This window comes from Lonchura striata, chromosome Z (genome assembly GCF_050655825.1).
Source record: "Lonchura striata isolate lonStrDom1 chromosome Z, ASM5065582v1, whole genome shotgun sequence".
NCBI classification, from domain to species: Eukaryota; Metazoa; Chordata; class Aves; order Passeriformes; family Estrildidae; genus Lonchura; species Lonchura striata.
Window position 1 is genome coordinate 73,727,967 of NC_140740.1, and position 14,741 is coordinate 73,742,707.

A 14,741-nucleotide genomic window follows, 5' to 3' on the forward strand; every position below is an offset into this window, starting at 1 on the left:
GGATGAATAATCCAATTGAGATGATTTTTTTCTAGAGAAGCATTATCAAAAGGCAGCACTTTAAGAATATGTACTGCTTATTGCAAGGAATGGCCAATAAAAGGTGAAATCTCTTAATTACACACAGTACCTATACAGACAACACTTCAAGAAGCTCATGGTAAAAATTCATACTTACTTGGATATCTATTTCAATTTGTATACCTGTAATACCTGTGTAACTGAGACTGAGAGGCTGCATTGGGCTAGGTATTTCAGTTTAATGCTACACCTTGGGACAGTGCCTATCTTGTACCTCAAAACCTAATGCATGTTTTGTGTACCTTCTACCTGACCTAAAGGGCTTGAAGGGCAGGCATTTTTAAAATGAAATTAACTGAGTTCTTTGAAAGATACACAGAACAGATCAAGATAGCTGAACCAAAATACAAAGATTAGATAAAGAGACAATAGTTAGTGATCAGGTACAGTGGTCAAATGAAAAAAAAATGAGCCCAAAACCAGAATGCTAACCTAGAGAACTGACTCTAAGACTAGCAAGATAGATAAGAAGCAATTCAATCATCAGGGAGAGCATGGACAAAACCTTGAAAACATCACTCACACATAATAAAAGCTTTTTTTTTTTTCAAACTAGACAGCTCAAGAAAGGCTCACAGTTCTTAGGTGAGAATAAAGTCATATACGTGAAGAACAAGTCACCTCCTTTGAAACACTTAGCAGAGAGCTTCAATCTTGAACTTTTGCCTGTCATAAATACCACGAGTATTTTAATGACTGGACAGGGAAGCTTAAACTCTCTGCAAGCACTGTGCTTGATCTAATGAGGGAATGAGAATGGAAATCAGAAAATACAAAACTACATACCTTATGTTGCTCTATTGCATCTACCCATTGTTGTCTGTGGTCTGGATCCTGGGCCCGGAGGTACCAAACACTATCATTCACGCTGATATCAAATCTGCATTCATCAAAGTCATGGGGCTGTGACAGAAGAGAGTGTAAGAATAGCTAAAATTAGCAACATGATCAACGATTCATCACAGATTATTCTGACACTCAAACACTAATTAGAAAATCTGTCTATATTGTCTTAAATTCATCTTAGATTCTAAATCCTGTATTGTGTAGCTGTCACAAATAATGAACATATACGTACTGTCATAAGGAAAGATGCTGGTCTTCTGAAATAGAAAAGCCTGTGTAATATATTCTTATTAAATAAAATTTTCATAAATAAATTCCATACATAATAAGTTCCATATTTCCAAATACTTTGAAACAAATACTTCAGCAAAATATCTACCATACCAGAAAAGATTACTACATTCACATTTTAATTTCAAAACAGGACAAGAACTCCATAACATTACTGCTACCAGTATTAATTTTAGATTCAATACATATATCATAGCAAAGAAATACCAGGATGGAACCATAAAAGCAGACTATATCTAAATGACAAGTCAGAGCTGGAACTTAGAAGCTGTGACATATTCAGCCTCAACTATTTTCACCATGAATATTTCACAGATAATTGGAAGCCACATGCAATCCTTTCACAAATCTCTATTCAATTGTATCTAACTTTCAGCCTTAAATACTAGTAAGCTTTTACTAATGCAACAATGAAGCTGTTAAGGAAAGTAGAGGGCAAGAAAACAATGATCTAATCTGACCTGTACCCTGACATTGTCAATTCAAAGTGACTCCATAGCAAACATTCAACTGAGCCCAATATTCCCCCACACCCTTCATTTTGAAAGCCATTTTTGAAGACATGTAATACAGATGTAGCTGAACACCTTTTTGAAATTGAATACAAAGAAAAAACATATATGAAAATAACTGCAGGAGGCTAACAAGCTCCAGGATAAAGGCTAGTGACACAGTCTGAAGGACCACAAATACTGTTTCAGATGCTGAAGACAAGTGTCAGGAACATTCTTTTCAATACAAGGACCATACTGCCAATACATTCATCTTGCAAACGAAAACACTGTTAATCACTAACCAAACACTCCACAAAGGAAAACCTAGAAGTAAGTCTCATTTGTTGTTATGCACACCATTTGAGTGTTAATGAGAATTTTTTTTCAAAGAATTTGGAAACCAGAAGCTACTTACACATAAACAAATGCCTTTCTCTTTTTCTTTTAATATACTAAGAAGTGTAACAGAATAGAAAATACTAATAAAAAATAACTAGAAAGATTTTAACCAAAGCACATAAAAAAACCAAAGTGTAAGCTTAAAAACTTCATAGACTTTGTCAGGCATCTGAGTGTTTAATGTTAAAAAAATTTAAGCTTCCCATAGGAAAATTTTCCAGTAACTGTAAGAATTGAAAATCAAGTCAACAACTATAGCTACTAATTACCTAATACCTAACCATCTTTAATTCAATCAACTTTCAAACCTGGTTCTATATACTCTTTGCCTTCACTGAACCAGACAAAAGGGTGTAAAAAGGGACACAAGGTTGTTTGACCCTGGCTGGATGCCAGGTGGCCACCAAAGTCTTAGTCACTACCCTCCTCTGCCAGATAGGGGAGAGAGATTATGATGAGTCACAAACTGGGATAACGACGGGAGATCACTCACCAGTTACTGCCACAGGCCAAACAGACTTAACTCAGGGAAAATAGTTTAATTTATTACCAGTCAGAGTAGGGTAATAAAAATTTTAAAGGCACCCCACTCCTCCTTAACAGGCTCAACTCCACTATTTTCCTGTACTTCATCTCTCCAAGCACTGCAGGGCAACAGGGAATGGGAGCTGCATCAGTTCAAACATTTTCTGTCACTCCTTCCTCATGTTATTTCCCTGTTCAGTGTAAGAACTTTCTCATGGCACAGAGACCTCTGTGATCTTCTCCAACATGGGTCCTTCCCAGGGGCTGCAGCTCTCCCTTAGCTGCTCCAGGGTGGGTCCTTTCCACAGGGCACAGTCCTTCAGACACAGCTGCTACAACATGGGCTCCTGTCTCCATGAGGCCACAGGTTCTGCTAGAATGCTGGTCCAGCATGGGTTTCCCACACTTCATGGATGCTCGTAGGTGCAGGGAAACAATCTGCTTTACCATGGTCTCCCTTACAGGCGAATCTATACTGTAGCACTTGATCATGTGTTCCCCTTCCTTCCTCATGGGTCTCTGTGTCTACAGAACTGTTGCTCTCAAATACTCTCTCTCTTTCCCAATCCATGTTGCACAGCAGTTTTTACACTTTCTCAGCTATGTTACCACAGAGGCAATATACCATCAACTCTGAGGAACTCAGTTTTGGTAGGTCCATCTTGGATCCAGACAGAGCTGGACCTGTGAGATATGGAGGCAACTTCTGCATCTGCACACAGAAGCCACATCTGTAGGCCCCACAACCAAAACTTGCCACACAGACCTAACACAGGACAATACAAGTCTTCTAGTCCAGATCTCTCTTCTTCAAGCTGAATTTTCAATTACTAGTATTATTATTATATATGTGAAAGAAGTTTATCTGATTTAGAACAGCAAACTTGCCAAGGCAATGTGTCATGCTTATATGCCTGTTCCCAGCCACTCTTCTAACAGGCCCTTATTTAGTCATGTGATGATCTACAACAACCAGAGATATTCCAAAAAATCACCCAAACAAAGTCTAGAAAGATTAGCTATCAAGGTTTTTCCTAACATGATACCATTCCTCAGCTTGATCTCTCATTCTTGAAGTCTTTTGGGAAGAGTTACAGGCAATTATATTGTATGCAAATAGAAAGACTTCCCAAAATTAATCTTAAAAGCCTGCAGCGCTTCTCATCTCACACTTCATATGGTGCACTTACTTCAGTTCACCATCATCCTTGGATTCCCCTGAATCTCATATCTAACCCGAACATCTTCTAATGCAACTTAAGACTATCACCTCTCTTCTTTTCAAAGACAGGTTTTTGTACTCCCCTTCTTTCCAGCTTCTAATATATTTGAAAACAGCTTCTAATATATTTGAAAATTCATGCTTTGTTTTTTCTGAGGCTTTGAGAATACTTTAAACACCTTTCTCCACCATTTACTGTGTACACAATTCTGCATTACATGTAGTTAAGAGACTAAGTTATCTATTGAAATATATGTGTGTGTGTATATATATATATATATACACACATATATATATATAATTGACCAGTCAGTCAAAGGAAGGGATTGTCCTGCTCTGCTCTGACTGAGGTGCCCTCACCTTGAGCACTGTGTCCAGGTTCAGGCATAGAAATATAAGAAGACATAAAGGTACTAGTCAGCATCCAAAGGAGGGTCACGAAGATGGTACAGGGTCTGAAAGGGAAGCTTTAGGAAAGGCTGAGGTCACTTGATCATTTCAGCCTGGAGGAGACTGAGTGGAGAATTCACTGTAGGTCTTGAACATTCTTACAAGAAGTAGTGGGGCAGGCACTGATCTCTTTACTCTCGTGACCAGTGATAGGACCTGAGGGTGGCATGAAGCTGAGTCACAGGAGGTTTAGTTTAGATATGGGAAGCAAGTTTTTCATCCAGAGAGTCACTGAGCACTGCAAGAGGCTCCCCAGGGAAGTGGTCACAACACCAAGCCTGACAGAGCTCATGAAGTGTTTGGATGATGCCTTCAGGCACATGGTGGGACTCCTGAAGCTCTTCTGCACAGGACCAGCAGATGGATTTGGTGACCCTGATGCATCCCTTCCAACTCAGCATATTCTGTGATTCTGTAAATCAGGTTTAGGGTTATACTCAGCTCACTGTGCAGTTCAATGTTATAAAAAAGTACAGCTGATCAGGTGATCCTGGTAGATCAAGTTGCTTAAAGAAAAGAAATAACCACTAACAAAGTTAAATATGTTTCAAAAGGAAGTTAGGCAGATGATACATGATCTGCTGTTTACCTATTTTAGTAGTATACATTATTTGCCTACTTTCAATATTTTTGGCAACTAAATAATTCTTTATCATCCTTCTCCTCTGATTTTTTTTTTGTTTTGTTTTGTTTGTTTTTTGGAAAATATGTTTCCTTGGAAGAACCCCGAATTAACTGAACACAAAAGTCAAATAAATCACCTGAATCATGTGATGTGTTCTTTTCTTAGCATAGAACAAATCAGGTTGTTGTTTATTAACCCCCTTCTCCACAAGTACGGAGTTCATATCTTGTTTTCACTGATAACTTGGCAGACTTCTGTATGTTACTTTACAGTTACATGCTCTGTATGCAGCACCTGTTACATTCCCCCCCACCCCGCCCCGAGCTACAGACAAACTTCCTTGGTTTACCTCTGGCTATAACTGCTTTTATTGTTTTCTGTACCTGGATCTAACAAAGACCACAAAGTGTTACTCACAACTTCTCAGGTCAGTTCCTTATTCTTCTAACATTCTCATAAGACTAGTTTGATTCCTTTAAACTTCCTGGAAACTTTTCCCTTTCTCTTCACTTTTTTTCCTATAGACCGCAAGTCATTTCATTTAGGTCTAATTTCTTTCTGAGGTTCACTGTTTCGAGCCCAGTGTTGCTTTTCCCTTTTTCACACTCAAAAGCTGTTCTAAATTGGTACAGTTCTTAGCATCACATGACAGGACCTTGGAGGATAAACAGGGATTTTCATCTGTAACAAGCTAAGGACATGTGCTGAGGCCAGGATATGTCCTAATGACCTTTCACAACAAAGATAAGGCAAGAAAGAGGAATGTTATACAGGGAACAGGAAGCAAGTAGGAGTTCACTATCTATCCTCAAGATTTAAAGCACCTTGGAGAACTTCAGCTCCTTTTTCCCAACCTGCAGCAGTCTGAACAACATACATAAATTGAGAGAGCACTGGGGAATAAAACCCAGATCGAGACACTGAATAGGGACACCTGAAAACATTTACAGCGTTTTCAAAGCTGAGTTTTAAGCATCTGTGGCAGAGGTAATCCCCGTGTATACCAAGGGCGCCTTCAAGAGCCCACATTAAAAAATAAATAAAACCAACAAAAAGCCCCCACAGCTAAACCATAATTCCATTTAAGAACATGCTGCAAGAAATAGGCCTCCAGGATCCACAAACACCCTTTCTGTAGGAGTCTTTAGCTTCTTTCCAAGGCACCTGCAGAGAATCCTGCAGAAACAAAGGCAATTCCAAGTATTCAAGCACCCTAAAACCAATGGACACTAGCTCAAATTCTGAACTTTTCTAAGCAAGAAGAGTTTACATGAAAAAACGCTCACTTGGCTACAGTTACTGAGGAAGTTGGTAGCCAGCTCAGGCCTCATGAGTCATAGCTGATTGCATTGCCACAAAATCCTTCCTGCTATTCAGCTGTCAAGCCTGAGGTATTCATAAAACAAGCTTCAGAGCAGTATCTGCTTGAAAAATATAGGTTCAGGTGCTTAAGGCAAATCACACAGGAAAGATTAAATGTTTTTATATACTTTATAACCTTCAAGAGTACTCCATGCCAGAAAAAAAACCAAAACAACAACCAAAACTTGAATGAAAAAACTTTTGCTTGCTCTCTCTCATTACTCCAAATGGTGTCAATGACATTTTGTTCTTTCCTTATCGAGGAAAGCTGGGGTGGTTCATAACAGATACAACTCAAGTCTGCATATTACTATTATTAAATGTGCTTCTGCCACTATTCTCATAGTCAAACTAGAACTAGAATTTATCTAAGCTGAGATGACTTTAAAATTTTGAAGTTTGAATTTTTTCTTATTAAGAAAATCCCAAACTGGGAATTAGGACACAAGACAAACAGAGGCCTACAAAAAGTGAAAACTACAATTCCTTAGATCTCAGACATGAATCTCACTAGCATAAATTCAACAGAGGCTGTCATCTAGCCTAACCTAAAACATGAAACCTGCTATTCCTCCTTCTCTTAGTACAACTCAAAGCAAGTTAAGAGAACTTCACATTATTTTTTCTGAGTGGGTTTGAGTATGGCATCAACCAGAATTTACTTAACTGAAAACTTGAGAAAACAAATCCAAGTTCTTATAATCAAACTTCAGTTTTTTTCTTTGAAAAACAGCCTACACATATATGCCTTATATCAGAGTACCTGAAGCCATTAAAATCAAATGCTCAGTTTTTAAGAAACAAAAAAAGGGCCTTACCAAAGTAAAACTGATGTAAGTATGTTGCATATATTTCATTGATGCAAATGCTGTTAACTCATGCCTGCAGATTTTTTTTGTTGCATGTAGCATGTGTATAGGGACAAACCATTCAGCAATCACTTATTTTCTGCTTGGAATACAGCTTGGTGCATTCTGCCTTTTGCTTCATCTGCTGAGGAAATCCTGAAACACCACTCTGCAACTCTGATATCTATCTGCAAGCACCTTCATGTTAATAGGCCTGTAAATATTTTTTTAAGATAGCAGACTTCACCAGTTTCAACCTAAATACCTCTTATAAAAGTAGACATGAAAAGTTATACCCTGGAAAATGAGATACAAGCCAGACTGTTACTACTCATAAACAACTTTTCCAGCTCAAAAGAGCTGAACACACAACTTTTCCTATGTGAACAGTGTCACTGTCCTACCATGTAAGGTACAATTTATCTACTGGTTAGCTTTTTACAATTCCCACGGCATTCAGGAAAAAGCATCCTTTTTGCACTGTTCTTCAACTTCCTGAAATCCTCCAGTTACAAAGTACCTGAACAAACTACCACTTCCTCCACAAAAAAACCCAAATGTTCAGAGCAGTTACCATCAACCAACAGATTTGTTTGTTTTCACAGATCATTCAGTATGTTCTGGACCTGGATGTATTCACTCAAATGCCAAAACCACCTCTATCCTCTCAAGTTTTCAACAGGAAATTCAGAATATCACTCCAGGATAATATGGATATGACAAGAAAGGACAGGGGGCACAAGCCATGATCAGAATAAAATAAAATTGCATCTGTAACATGGTACTACTTTGAAACAGACAGAAGTTCTAAAGAGCACTGTATTCACCCATAAGCAAGGAAAACTCACAACAGAAGGCATTAAACTAGTCAAAGGGAGAGATGTGCATGTGGTAATTTAGGATGCAACGGACAACACCAGTATCCAATGTTAAAAAAAGAGAGGGCACAAGATATGATGAGCTATAGAAGATAATGAGCACCTTAAAAATTAGGTAGTCTGATGGAATGGAAAAAGGAAAAGCAATGCAATGTAGCCGTTAACAATATTTAATAAAGAAAATTAAAAAATCATTAGATTATTCTCATTAAGCAGCATGTATCAAAGCAAGAAAAACAGTGCAATTATTGGGAATTGAAGCTAACATTGAACTACATACTTTGACTACAGAGAATAAAGGAAAAAAAAGAACCTATTTGATACCAGGAAAATAAAAAAAAATGAACACATTATACATGTACCTATGTTGAGCTGCTAACAAAACCTTAAAAATAGAAAGTTTACTTTAAGATCTGTGCTGTGTAACTGAAGGAATTAGTTCTAAAAGCAGACATGAAAACTATTTCAGCTCCCATGTAAAACCAGTTTGGAATTGGCAAAGGCTGCCATTAGTTAACTAGAAAAAAGCAAATGAAAAATTTCAAATTTGAAAAAGTGCACATCTTAAAAATATTTTTCAAAAGTATTTAATTCATGAGAGAGCCAAACTGTGAAGAACCTTCTTCCAAAATGTAAAATGGCCAAAAGCATGCTAACTTTTGAAAAAACTTTGAACAGAAAGGTAGTGAAATGAAGTACCACTCACATAATTTTAAAGTTGCATTCTACATGGTGAATATTATTTAAAGTCATCAATAGAAAAATCCTATCAGCTGAATCACAGTATGTGTTTCACCAAATAATAATATGCATGGCTAGGATTTTACAGGACAAGATCAGTCAAAACACTGTCATTTGTGCCTTATTAAATACTAAATAGCAGTATTTTTCAAGTTAGTGTATTTCACTGCAGAGTCACTGAAAAGCTCATAGGTCAAGATGAAGACAGAGAGACCACATACCTACTGCCAGCATGGCCAAACAGATTTGACTTAGGGAAAACTGACTTAACTTATTGCAAAGTAGAGCTGGATGGTGAGAAATAAGAGAGGTACAGGAGGATTGGGAATGAGGGCTATGGTTTAACACTTTAATTCTGCCACTCCTTCCTCCTGCTTTCACATGCTCCAACAAGGATTGTATCCATCACTGCAATTCTTCACGCCAAACCTATTACAGCTTGGGCTCTTTGGAGGCTGCAGCCTCTGTTAAGACATATTCTGCAGCCATGGTTGGGTTCTAAGCAGGCTGCAGTGTGATTGTGTGGTCTGGTGTGATTCTCTGCAGAGGTTACACCAAAAATGCCTGCACAACACCCTCCTCTATAGGCTGCAGGGGATCTCATTCTGTGACTGGAGCGTGTCTTCCTGCCCAGCCGGCTGTTTCTCACATCTTTTCCTCACTCCTCTCTTTCTTACACACTGCTGAGCAGTATGTTTGCCATTTAGCTCTGTTTACCTTGAAATATCACACAGTGGCTGTGAGGTTCAGCTGTGCCCTGCACTTTGTCCACTGAAGCTGACCATGTTCTGTGCAGGACAACAGGGAGTCTCCTCACAGAGGCTGCATGGCAGACCCCAACCCCACGACCCCAGACCCCAACCCCTCGACTTTTATGGATGGACCCATCCAAAAAAGTGGATCATCTTTTATGATCCATTCAGTGCAATCATAAAAGCTCATCAAGATCCTTCTGTCACTATGACTTATTTTTGAAGCTACTTGGCTTTATAACTACAAACATTTAAGTAATTAATTTTGCAAGGACTTTTTAAATATCAGTATCTATCCTGGATCCAAGTCTCAGGAGGTAACAACTTAAGGAAAGCATTATACTTCATTGCTTATACTACATTTTATTAATAATGTCCTGAAGTCCCAAAATACATTACAATTTTTTATATTTGCCCCCTGCTGCTCCCAGGGAAAGTCAAGTAGATCCACAAATCTCGTGAACAAAGGTCTACCAAGAGGCACAACACAAAATTCTGGTTTCCCTTTCTAAGTTCTAAAATCCAGTCAATGCCTCATAGAAACATTGGACTACAATGTCTTGCCTTTCCTTGTCATTATACTTGAACAATAAGAACCCACGTTTTAGTTACATTGACAAGTTGTAGTCTTTTTACATTTATTTGTACTGTGTTTTTCTTACTACAGTAGAGGAAAACCTTACTACACACAAGCAAGTAAATAAGGCTGTTCTATGCCTATTGAAAGTGAAACCTTTTGGGGCAAAATATGGGATATCTAACTTCTTGCTCATTAGCACATTAAAAAGAAAACTTTCTCATAAGTGCATATTTGCACATGAAAAAAAAAATTATAAAGAAAATAGGCTTAAAAATACAAAAGCCTATTAAATGTTTTTACATTATTTGCTATTGCGCAAATATTCCACTTCTGGCCTTGAGTCAGGTATTTTATTCTCAAAATGCCTTTAAACACTAAATTTTCTTTTAAATAATGATCTTATCTTTTCAAAACCTAGCTAAAGTAAAGGCCAGTGAAAGCAGAAGCATGTAAGCAGAATATAAAATTAGTTTGTTAGCATAGCATGCAAATTTAAAATTAGCTTGGTTTGATCTGTTGCAAAGAAGCTCTCTCACGGGGGAACTGTCCTTTTAAGTCTGGATCAAGTATACCTTGTATGTTACTTTAGCACTGAAATGACACTTAAAATTTGAAATTACAGATCTCAGGTGTAAACCTGGTCAATCTGGTTTTCTGCACACCTGCTGAATAGATTCAGATGCAGAAAGTCATCATATAAAAACAATTTTCACATTTATTTGTAAGGAACTAATCTATCCTACAGGAGAGTATCTTACAGTGTATGATTTTTGAGATCAGTATTTTATCAAAATGTTTCTGTGTTAATAAAGTGGAATAACTAGGTAGTCATGCTATGTTGGTTTATATGTAAACATACCCCTGACACTGCTATTCCCAAGTGCCTACTGAAAAAACAATTACCTAATAGCAAGACCTAGAGTATAACAAACATGTACTATAAATATCAGCTAAAAATCAGTCAAAGACATGAAATGGCACTGTGTTACTTGAAGAAAGAGGGCTAGTCTGAAATAGTTGTAAACCAGCATGCTTGCAGCTGTCACCTTAAGTGATCTACTAGTGACTACAGATACATGTAAAAGCTCCATGGATTAGCAAATTGATATTGACAGATTTAGACACACACACACAGAGAGAAATCAGGATATAACTAATGGGCCTGTCCTGTTTAAATATAGTCTGACGAACTTGAAACTTGGTTTAACTCATAAAACTTACCTTTAGAGAGAACTGTAAGTTCTGGAAATGGAAACATACATGTTATTGCTTTGGTGAGAACCAAGTCTAAGTGAATCCCCTGCAAACAAATTCATATGACATTCCTCATGTTTCCAGTTGGAACAAAATAGCTGCACTATCCACCAAGAACATGCATCAGCCACAGAAAAAATAAAACCAAGAGAATTATACTACAGAAAAACATAAAGCTAAAATTGATTACAAATTACCATGTTAAACTTCTTAGGAACCACATAATATAGAGCAAAAAACCAGAGTTATTAATCATTAAGAAAGCCAAGCAATTTTGTATCAACTCTAGAGAACGCAAAAAACACTGTCTGAGCCACTTTTTTTAAAGGCTAATATTATTGGACAGTCAAATGTAGGAGCAGGAATCACACTCACATTGGCTGCACTCCTAAGTATTAATATATAGATTAATTTAGTCGTACCTCACTCAGTGTACTGCAGTGTGGCACAGGAGCACTGTCACATAGATCAGTGGCAAAAGAACAATATGGATTTCACAAGAAATTAATGAGTCAATATCCAGAGAAGGTACTCTATCCTAAGAGAAAAGCCATGCTTCACAGCACTGTATTAAGCCTACAGACAGGGAGAACACCCTGGACTTAGATTCCTGGTGATGGGAATGAAAATTCCAGTTCTAGGAAATCAGTGGCATTCCAGCTAGAACAGGGGCCTAATTTACCTGTGGAAGCACCACACTAAGACTTAAGATTAGCTTGGTTTGAATCCAACATAAGCAACTTAACACAGTACAACTGTGTAAGCATTTCTATAAGTGCAGTATAAACATTATTAGCAACAGGATTTATACTAACTATGCAATTCCCAGACCTGAGCTGATCTCATTAGATTGTTATGAAAACTGGCTCTATCAACTAGACCTTGGAACCAGGTGTCTCTTGTTATGATACAAAATCTAAGCAAGAGGTATCAAAGACCCTGAAACTATGGACACAGATGAAAAGCCATAGCCCCAGAACCATAAACAATTCCTTAACGGTCAAGTACCAGTTAGTGAAAACATACATCCTACACAGCTGGGAAGGCTGTTTTTGCTCTTGATAGCAGTGACTACTTAAAAGAAAAAACCCAAACAGCTGAGCAACAGGGCAAGGAAGCCACTAGGCTACAGCCTGGAAAAGGTTCACCTCTCCAGAATCACAGTGCCCCAATAATATATTAAAAGGTGCTTACAAAAGATCCTCATTTGTACCTGTGTGTGTGTTTTGGCAAAAGATGCATGCTTCAGTTCTATACCTGTCCTGTCATCCAACCCTCCCCATCCCTCACTGAGGAGTTCTCCAATTAAATTACCTTCACCTTAGCAACTAGGACCATCACGAACAAAGATATCAGGCTAGAAATATGATAGTGACTCCATTGGACTGCATAGTTACAGATAATTTAGGATGTAAGTCAGATATAAGTGACTGTTTTGAATACAAGATGATAATGGTTACTGTGTGATAGGTAATGTACAGCAATAATTAACAATGTGTAAAAACTAATTAAAAGGAAAAGGCATGTTGCTAATAAATGTCAGTCTAAAAGCTTTCATTCTAAAGTTTAAAATTGACCTGAATTGTCAGTCTAAAGTCTGCCATCACAGCTACCTCTCATTTTATATATACATTTGCATGTGTATACATATAGATCTATATATGCACACATAATTAGTTTTGAAAGAGCTGTAAAAGAGAACTTAAGAAAGAGCAATACTTGTCCTTAAAAGACAGCAACTTCACAAGCCTTAAGAACATATCAGATACCAGTTACAGTACAACCTCAGTAAAATACCTGGAGACCTGCAGTAGTAAGTTCTGTTCCAACTAACAGAACTTAACTCTTTCCTCTTAACTAAGGAATGATGGGCTTCAGTAGAGAGGAAAAATACATCCAACAGATTTAAAAATTGGTGAAGTTGGCCACACTATTTGATTGATTTTACCCTAACTAGAATTCAACATGAATATGGGAAAAGAGCAACTAAAGTATACGCCTAAAGGAAGAGGCAAGAAAATGAGCTGGGAGAAGAAAACAACACTCAAGCAGTCATCTATGACAAACTATTTTAATTGCATGAATAAAAAATGCAGTTAAGATTCAGGAAGCATCGAAAAAGAGACGGCCAGCTGCAGCTGCATATTAGTAGATGAAAAGTATTCTGACTTTATGACTTAGTATTCTGTGAATGCATATCCAATAGTGAGGTCTAATACTGTACAAAACCTCCATAGAGCTGTTGAAAATGTCATTAACAGCTATCACAAGGCACATCAGATAATAAATAGTAAGTTGAGGACTGCTGAGCAACAGTACAGCCCTGGACAGGGTGACATACAAACCAACCATATAAGTGTACAAGAAATCAACTATAAATCAATCTTACTAAAAATCATAGAAATTCAGATTGAGCAAGAATAAGGATTACAAGTAGCATAGAAAATTTGCTGAGCTACAAAATCATAGCTTTAATACCTAAAACACTGAAATTATTCAAAACTTAGTATACATCTGCAAGAAATACTCCACAGCATGAAACTGCTCCAGTATACTGCTCCACAGGCAAGAACTATGACCCTGAAGTGTATGTCAAATAATGAACAGTGTTAGAATTTAATTATCTTAATAAAAAAAGTAATGTTGGGTAACTATATTCTCACTGATAATAAAACGACAGAAATACTGCTGGATTACAACTCTAGTTTCAAGAGTGTGGCAACACATTATTATATTCAAATACTAAAAACTAATTCTTCAGCAATATTAAGTAAGGGCAAGATATTTGGTTAATGTATATTATAGATATTTTTTACATATTAATCATTTTAGAACCTGCATCATAGTAAAAAGAACAGCCTTACTGAGCTGATCTAGATGTGCATTTTTCCATTTCTGACTTAATTTTTTCTATAAACACTACAGAAGAAATCATTCCTTTCTCCACCTTGCCAAACAGTTCTTTTTTTTTTTTTTGCTTGACAAGGATATTAACCGTTTATAAAAGTTCAATATATACACACATTTTCATTTCACATCAAGCCATCAATGGCTGGTTCAGACAACTAAGAGGCATACACAAATCTGTACATAGGATATGAGTGCCAAAACTAATTGTCCAGGAAAATCCTGTATTTCCAGAAATTTCCATGTACCGCACCAGCAGCAGCCCAGTGTCATTATCTCCTAGGCATTTAGTCCCTTTCCCTTCTTCTCCATCCTGTTGCTCTTTGGCATTTTCCTCTCCAAAACAAAATCACCTCAGGTCTTTCACATATGAGTAACTATTCCTAAACACATTTGCCTCTATTTAGAATGTCCATTTCCCACTTAGGCAAGATCTCCCACCAGTGTTGATTTAACTACTTGATTGAGAGACACACCAAAGCCAAA

The 14,741-nt window shown here is 37.3% G+C and overlaps 1 protein-coding gene across 2 annotated transcripts in view; it reads right to left on the reverse strand.

The window, feature by feature from the left end:
- CERT1 (ceramide transporter 1) overlaps positions 1 to 14,741 on the reverse strand; it is an 80,869-nt gene that overhangs the window by 56,146 nt on the left and 9,982 nt on the right. For both annotated transcript variants that reach the window (XM_021531823.3, XM_021531824.3), the window contains exon 3: positions 868 to 984. In XM_021531823.3, coding sequence (XP_021387498.1) covers positions 868 to 984 — 117 coding nt within the window. The remainder of the gene's footprint in view (positions 1 to 867; positions 985 to 14,741) is intronic.